Genomic DNA, 8,529 nt, shown 5'->3' on the forward strand with positions numbered 1-8,529 from the left:
AAAAAAAAAAAAAAAAAAATCCCTTGTTGTCAGCTCAATGATTTTCTGTTTTAGAACATAACCTTATTTTTTATTTCATAACCTTATTCCAATGTGGAATATGGAAAATGAAAAAACTGATTGGCAATATCCCACCTATCCAGGGGAGAGAACATGTGAAGACAAAACCACTGATGATGATGCCAGGGAAAGGTTTACCCTCTCCACTCCACTTAGTTCTTGTGGCACTTAGTCTATGCTGCCTGCTGGAATTATAGCTTTTGGAGGGGCCATCAACTGGTATGGGATGGATTTTGTGCAATTGACTACTTTAGCATTAGACTCCACCTCCCCATTTACGTGGTAAAGTCCTTAAAGTGGCATTTCTATCTCCACCATCTAGTGTGTCCACACAGTGGTAGTCAATAAAACTCTGGATGAAAATGTTGAAATGGCAAATGTTTTGATATATATACATACACATAAATATATACATACATATATACACAAAAGGAGTCCTGGTGTCGTGCTGTGGGTTAATGCACTGAACTGCAAGGTAGTGTGAACTGCAATATCAGCGGTTCAAGCTCACCCAGTCACTCTTTGGAAACCCTATACAGGGTCGTTATGGGTCGGAACCAACAATATATACACAAACATACAAGGGGCTTCAAGAAGTTTGTAGGAAAATTGTTATCTTTTCATTTAACTTTTCTATGAAGTTTTTGAGGCACCCTCATATATCCATATACATACACTTGTATCACAGACACAAAATTCTGTGGATGATGATGCTACTGGTCAATACCAGGGAAAATTCAGAACACAGGGGCCTCAGAAAATCAAAACACAGGGGCCAGGTCAAATTTAACAGAAAAAGTAATCTTAAGTTCATGAACCACAGCTATTTACATGGACTCAATCAATGTACAGTATTTACAGCAAAATGCTAGATACGGCAAAGGAGGAAAAGGCAGATGAGTAAGTTGGGGAACAAATGACGCCTCCACCTCCAAATCTCTGGATTTTAACGTCACCCAAGGAGTAGAATTAGAATAAGGCTAATACATCAGGGATGATCTAAGATGCCATCTTACCAATTCAGGTCCCCCCTCATCCTGCACCAGAATGTCAGGGCTTGAGTCGTAGCCAGGGGCAGATTAGGGTGAGAATAGACAGGATTGAGGACACAAGGCCACAAAGCCCCACAATACCAGGGCCACAGCGCCAGAGGCCAAGTTTGTCCAGTGGGATGAAGAGATCACAGGCATTTCTGACTACATCCAGCAGGAGCGGGGATGACCTTGAAGGACCCGAGCCAGGAGTAGGACTCGCAGCCGAAGCTTCAGGGCCAGTTGGGGTAGACCTCCTCCTGGAGTCCCTGGTCCCACAGGACCCCCAGTTTCAATTCCTTCCAGGACTCCTCCCCCAGAACCCTTCAGTCTCCAGCTACAAGTTGAAGACTCTTGTTCCATCAGTAGGCGAATCTCATAGGCATCCCGGCTCAAATTCATGATGAGGGAAAAGAGATAGTACCTGGGACACACAGAGCACAAGAGTCAATGAGAGCACAAGAACGTACTTACAACAGCCCCACTTCAGTGGTCTCTTTTCCCTTAGTGATGAAAGGGGTCACACATGAGAACACCAGAAGTGAAATGTTATTGTCTTTCATTACAAATATTCTCCACCTTCCTGCAATTAATGAGTATTGCATGTAATTCATGAGTATTTTATGTGTATCTTAAGATTCTGGCTTAAAATGAGTGAACATCATTTTATTAACATTTCTTTTTCAATTTAGGCATCCTTCCTTTAAGATGCCTGGTGGTAAAACAAATGACTTTTGCTTTCACCAGTTGGTTTTGAGAGAACAATGCCATCAGCAGTATTCAGGAGATTGCTTTTTAAACCGTTTTGTCACTGTAAAGAAATTTATAACCTCTCCAGATTGTTCAACGAAAAATTAAGTCATTTGTCTTTAACAAAAAGGGAAATTGATAACATTGAATTTTACCTGGTCCCTCTGCTAAAGAATTCCCTCACTTTCTGTCTCCTTTTAAATAGGCCTCTCCTTAATTTCCTCAGCCTTTCTCTTATTCAGTCTAACACAGTGGGATGAAGAAACACTGGTTGATATTGTTAGGTGCCGTCAAGTATCTGGGTCAGGGTTATAGTGACCTTATGCACAAGAGATCACAAAACACTGTTTGGTCCTGTGATATCCTCACAATTGTTGTTTGAACCCATTGCTGCTGCCACTGTTTTAAACTATCTTGTTGAAAAGAAAAGAGGCATGCTGCAAATTCTCTTCCCTTTTCTAACCTGTGACTCCACGGTCCCCTTTTCCCTTAGAGACTGTGGCCAACATGCTGGGAAAAGGTTTTCAACAAGGTGCCGTGTTGTATGTGAAGCCTCCAAGTCTACCTCCAGACTTGAAAGTGTTACAGAGTCAAGGAAAATACAGATCACCTTTCTTTTTGCTGGAAACCCACGTTGGCAAGGGGAAAGCACTTGCAGAATTGACACATTTTATCCCATATTTTTAACTGTGGGGGCAAAGTTCCATCTCATTATTTCTGCCCCTCCATCAATTCATCCTATACTCAGTTCAGAAATTCTGTGGTTCTGAACAAGTATATATTCCCACCCCTCCTTAGACAATCACCCTGTCAGTATGCAGGCCCTGCGACTGGCCCTCCTTGTCTTAGTGACCTTTGTCCTCTGCTGGACACCTTATTATCTGCTGGGCCTGTGGTACTGGTTCTCCCCTACCATCATGCTGACTAAAGTCCCCCCCAGCCTCAGTCATATCCTTTTCCTCTTTTGCCTCCTCAATGCTCCTCTGGATCATGCCCCTACTCTATGGGGCCTTCACCCTTGGCTGCCAAAGAGGACACCAAGAACTGGGCAGACTCCTCCAGGAATGGAAGGTCTGGCAGAATGCCTTTAGACAGCTGGAAGCACACACAAATGTAGCAAGTAGGGCAGGAGAAACTAAAGGAAACATTCCTATACTACTCACTTGCTAAGGAAAGTGTATTGTTCTTAAGTGTCATGAAGTTGGTTCTGATTCATAGCAACCCTATATAGGGTTTCCATAGAGCTACTGGTGAGCTTGAAACGCTGACCTTGCAATTCAGCCAACCCTGCAGTCCAATGCATTAACCCACATAGCCATACCGGGACTCCAAGGAAAGGGTATAGAGGAATTAAAAAAAAATTCACTTAAGACCATAAGCATTGCTATTCTTGATCTTTTGGCTGCCAAGAAAAAATAGAGCAATGTATATACTCTGACTCTAGCTAATATTTAAGACTATATCCAATGTAGAAACTTACATGAAGTTACATGCCGGGGAGAAAAGTATCTTCACAATGATCCATACTGCTTTAATGTAAATAGCACTGCAACTTTCAACTCTAATGAGAGCAGAAAACAACTTCAAGTGTAGAAAACAAAAACGGGACATTTATTCACAACTCAAACACATGGCACGTAAAAGACTAAATACACACATAGTAAGTTCTAACCAAGTCCAGTTTCTCCAAGGCTGCACGGTCAAATAGAATCTCTACAAGAAAGACCTGGGTAACAGAGGACCCGTCAGCGCCGCCTACGGTCTGGTGTCCTGCTGCTTCTGCGGCCACCTCTAGGGAAAAGAAGGAAGGGAATCCATCAGAGTGATGTCACACAAAGCCTGTGTTTGGTTTCTTGCACATTTTCTTCACCAAGACAGCCATTCTCCCCTCCATCTTACCTTCTCTTACTCTTGGGTGGACCCCAAACAAAACACCAGTCAACACTGATGGGCTGTCCCATCAAATCCTGGCCATTAAGGCCCTTCATGGTAGCCTGAGCCTCCTTGTATGTTTCATACTCAACTAGAGTATATCCCTGTGGGGTGTGAAAAGTCAAGTATTAAAACCCCCCCATTTCACCAAAAGTCACTTCGCATCATCTTCCTGAAATCCACACTCAATTTAAATAGAAAAACATTTGCAAACTTCAACTTTGCTTTTGGTCAATCACATCAAATACGAAAGAACTCACTAACACTGTCTAAGGTTCATGGGGGAAGGGAGGCCACGCAATCTCATCATACCTTCAGGTATCCTGTCCACCTGTCCAGGTTGAGGTGGATATTTTTTATTTCTCCATACTCTGCAAATGTGTCATGGATGTCTTCTTCAGTGGCTTCCTCATGAACTCCAGTGACAAAGAGAATCCAGCCTTCAACAGCTAATGATGGGGAAGGGTGGTAGATGAAAATGGTTTAAGAGCAAAGGGTAAAAAATAAAATAAAAACAAAAACCCCATCAACTTTTAAGCCAAACTACAGTAGTAGAAAGACTGAAGACTCCAGAGCTTCTTCAGACTTTCTCTGACCCTATTTGGTGTCATTTGATTGGTCCCAACTGTCTTAAGGACACAGATCCCCAGAGGCTCCATTTCACTCACAGCGTTGCGGTCCTGGTTCATCGCCATCCTGCTCCACGCTGTCGTAATCTTCACGCATCCGTGCCCGGGACCCCTCTTCTATAAGGAACGCACATCAGATTACTGAGAATTCCCTTCTTCTCCTACTGTTCCCTATGACTCTAGGACAGGGTGCTTCAAAACTCAGCCCCCAAAAGAAATAAGTGCCAGGACACAAGTAGATATACATACACCCTTGTTCATCGCTGCAATAGTCACAATAACAAAAAATATGGAGAAAACCTAAATGCCCAACAATGGAAGAATGGATAAACAAACTTTGTTACATCCACATAACGGAGTATTACATAATTGTGAAGAATAATGACGGATCTGCGAAACACCTCATAACATGGATAAACCTGGAAGACATTATGCTGAGTGAAATAAGTCAATCATAAAAGCACAAATATTATGAGGCCACTACTATAAAGGGTCCTGGTGTGCACTATAGGATAGCACTGGACTGCTAACTACAAGGTCAGCAGTTCAAACTTAACAGCCACTCCTCAGAAACCCTATACAGGATTGCTATGAATTGGAACTGACTTGATGGCTCTTTACACAACTATTGCAAAAAATAAAAAAAAAAAAAGTTTTCATGCTAAAGGAAACATTCTTTGATTGTTACCAGGGATGGGAGGGAAGGGTGAGTAATTCACTGGCTAGAGGGTAGACATGTTAACTGGGGTGACAGGGAGAGCAATATACAAGAGGAAGGTTGGTAGAAGAATGATGAAGACAGGTGAAGACATAGGCAGGTATGCACAGCTTAAAGGAGACAGATACAAACAGTGCTAAATATACAACCTAAGAGCAACAGTGTTCTACAGGAAGATACAAGGTCAGAGACACAGGCTAAATGGGTATCAGAGGAAGAGTTGGAGTATACTCACAAATATTTAAGAGCTTGAAAGAGGATATTTGTATCTTTGCTGTAAGCACACCTATGAATGTGATGGAGCATACAGCAGGTAAAGTAATGAACACTTCCTAGATATTATCAAACAGCTTAAGCCAATGAGTTGCTGGCCTGCAGGCTCAGGACCACAGTCTCAGGAGACACCATGGACAATGGCCTAACACAGTCCACAAAGACAATGTTCTACGTCCTACTTTGGTGAGCAGCGTCTGGGATCATAAATGCTCATGAACGGCCATATAAGGTGCAGCTACTTATGGTTCTCTCCATGACAGGAAGAAGAAGAGTGATGAAAATTGAAGATGCTTGGAATTAATTAATCCAATGGGTTAATGATATGTGAACATCAGTCTCCATGGGTCTGAAGCCAGAGCACTAGATGGTGCCCAGCTATCACTACCAACTGCTCTGAGAGGAATCACATTAGAAGGTTCTGGATAGAGTGGCTAAAAATGTAGAAAACTCAAAATTATTAAAAAAAAAAACAACCAACAAAAAACGTCCGGGCTTACTGGTCAGAAAGAGACTGGAGGAACCTGAGACCCCCCTCAGGTCTGGAAAGGAACTCACTGTTTTTAGTCCAGCAAGTAGACAGGTATGGGGGAAGGGGAGAAGACGCGGCAACAACACTGGTGAAGTAAGCTCACCAGGGAATGGTCAATTACTCAAAATCAAAAGGGCAACATTTAGCCAAGGACAAAGTTGACAAGGGATGAGAAGGTGGGTGGAAATGGGAATAGGAATCACAGGGAGGAGGTAGGTAACTGTTGCTGCACAGAAAGGATTGCAATTACTGAGATGAAACAAACATCATTGAACGTAAAACTGAGGATCTTTTCTGTAACCCTTCATTCAATTCATAATGAAAAGTTAAAACGAGACAAAAAAATACTTTAGCCCTCGCCCTCCTAGACTACTTCAAGCTATTTTCCTCACTCACCGGAGCCAAAGCCGCGACCCTTCCGTTTCTTTGCTTTTTCTTTCAATTTGTGGATGCTCTCTGGAGTCGCAGAAGAAAAGCAAATGAGTAACAAAGACAGCCATTTGTAAAAATTATCTATTTTCAAGACACGATCTAAACTGGTGTGGAGCTATGGGTTAATGTTCTGGACTGTAAAGTCAGTCTGAACCACAAAGTCGGCGGTTCAAGCTCACCAGTCGCTCCTAGGAAACCCTATACAGGGTCGCTATGGGTCGGAAGCGACTACAAGGCAGTTAGCAATGCAGTACATTGAGAATCCCACTGTCTTCAATCCCGTTCCCACCCACAGCCCTTTCAAGGGGGCGGAGCCTTTAATCCCGGCTCCTCCTCTTCCTGCCAGGGAGAGACTGGTTTCCTATTACATCCTTTTCTAGTAGCGTAGTGGTTACAAGTTGGGCTGCTAACCTCAAGATCTGTTAGTTCGAAACTACCAGTCATTCCACGGGAGAAAGATGAGGCTTTCTACTCCCGTAAAGATTTATAGCCTCCGAAACCCTATAAAGGGTCGCTATGAATCGGAGCCGACTCTGCGGCACACCACCTCGCTCGTCCTCCACTTCCTGAAGTCGCCTCCATTGTCCTCACCATCCCATCCTCATCCATGGCGAAATCTTCGCTCCCAGCCTCGTGAAGATCCAAGATGTCAGCCATTTTGCTGTCGTTATAGCTCCCGTTGTACCGCTCAGGTTTTAGGCAACCGGGACCTGCCGCCGAGGAGAATGGGCGCTAGTCAAGCTTACCAATCAAAAGCCAATTCTGATTCCCTCTCCCTCAATGAAATGACGCAAATGGAGGCGGGCATAGATCGAACGAAGACGGAAGTGAGCCGGTAGCCATCTTGGGCAGGTCTTGGGGCGAAAGCGCCTGCGTCGTAAACAAGGGACGTCGGTAAACTCAGCCACTAAGGCTAGAAAGATCTGGTGACAGTGAAGGCCGGAGTAATTTCTCTACTGTTGTTAGCAACCCTGGTTCCGAGGAGCGGCTGTTGAATTTGAACCGCCGACCTTGCAGTTCAAATCGACCTTGAGGTCCAATGCATTCATTATCCCAATAGAGCTACACCGGGACTCACGAATTTATTAGAAGACTGCTTTCTGTCTCTTTTCATCCCAGCTAGGAAATTGGGATTGTACTTTATTCTGAGTTGCAGCCTGATACCTGATCAGAAACAAAAACCCGCTGCCATGAAGTTGATTCCGTCAAAGCAACTGTACAGCACAGAGTAGGACTAACCCACAAGGGTTCTGAAACTAAATCTTTACTGGGACAGCCAGCCCTCAACTTTTTCCAGAGGAGCATCTGGTGGGTTTGAACTGCTTACCTTGAGGTTAGCAGCCCAGTGCAATACCAGGGTCCCTTTGATATCTGAAAGAGACATTAAATATATATATATATATATAGTTCCGTCAGCAATGTTGGTTCAAAGAGTTGCTTTGGAATGTACAGTTGTTAGGTGCCATCGAGTCGGTACCAACTCATAGGGACCTTATGCACAGCAGAACAAAACACTGTCCAGTCCTGGGCCAACCTCACAATAATGCCACGCTTGAACACCTTGATGTTGCCATTTTGCCAATCCATCTCACTGGGGGTCTTCCTCTTTTTCTCTGACCATCTACCTTACCAAACATGATATCCTCCAGCGACTGGTCCCTGCTGACAATATGTCCGAAGTATGAGAGACGAAGTTTGGCCATCCTGGCCTCCAAGGAGCACTCTGGCTGCATTTCTTCCAACACATCTTTGGCCTCTCATGGCACTTCAATGTTCTTCTCCAACACCATAACTCAAAAGCATCAGTTCTTCTATGGTCTTCTTTATTCACTGTTCAGCTTTTGCATGCATATGAGGTTATTGAAACTACCATGGCTTGGGTCAGGCTCACCTTAGTCTTCAAGCTGACATCTTTGCTCTTCAACACTTTTAAACGATCTTGTGCAGAAGATTTGCCTAATGCAATACATTGTTTGATTTCCTGACTGATGCTTCTATGAGTGTTGATAGTTGATCCAAGAAGAATGAAGTAGATGTACAGTAGAATGGAGTATTTCTCTTTCAGGAGAACAGCTTATGTTGCTGTTGAAATAAGATTGTTTTGACAAGTTATATATCTATATCTATATATATTGTTGTTGTTGTTGTTCTTAAGTGCCATCGAGTCGGTTC

At 43.4% G+C, this 8,529-nt stretch overlaps 1 protein-coding gene across 1 annotated transcript; it reads right to left on the reverse strand.

The window, feature by feature from the left end:
- Window positions 1–3,586: 3,586 nt before the first annotated feature.
- RBM8A (RNA binding motif protein 8A) lies at window positions 3,587–7,014 on the reverse strand. Its single transcript, XM_006861335.1, has 7 exons — window positions 6,949–7,014; window position 6,858; window positions 6,322–6,381; window positions 4,442–4,519; window positions 4,086–4,222; window positions 3,741–3,877; window positions 3,587–3,632 (listed from the first exon to the last, which is right to left on the reverse strand). Exons 1-7 carry the CDS (start codon window positions 7,012–7,014, stop codon window positions 3,587–3,589), a joined length of 525 nt encoding a protein of 174 aa, XP_006861397.1.
- Between the last annotated feature and the right edge of the window lie 1,515 nt (window positions 7,015–8,529).

Source organism: Chrysochloris asiatica, unplaced genomic scaffold (genome assembly GCF_000296735.1).
Source record: "Chrysochloris asiatica unplaced genomic scaffold, ChrAsi1.0 scaffold00042, whole genome shotgun sequence".
NCBI classification, from domain to species: domain Eukaryota; kingdom Metazoa; phylum Chordata; class Mammalia; order Afrosoricida; family Chrysochloridae; genus Chrysochloris; species Chrysochloris asiatica.

Coding starts and splice junctions, on each gene's coding strand:
- RBM8A (XM_006861335.1), bottom strand. CDS start 7,014: ATGGCTGACATCTTGGATCTTCACGAGGCTGGGAGCGAAGATTTCGCC. Junction 4,223..4,441: donor TGAACCAGGACCGCAACGCT/GTGAGTGAAATG, acceptor CCCCATCATTAG/CTGTTGAAGGCTGGATTCTC. Junction 3,633..3,740: donor CCACCCAAGAGTAAGAGAAG/GTAAGATGGAGG, acceptor TCTTTTCCCTAG/AGGTGGCCGCAGAAGCAGCA.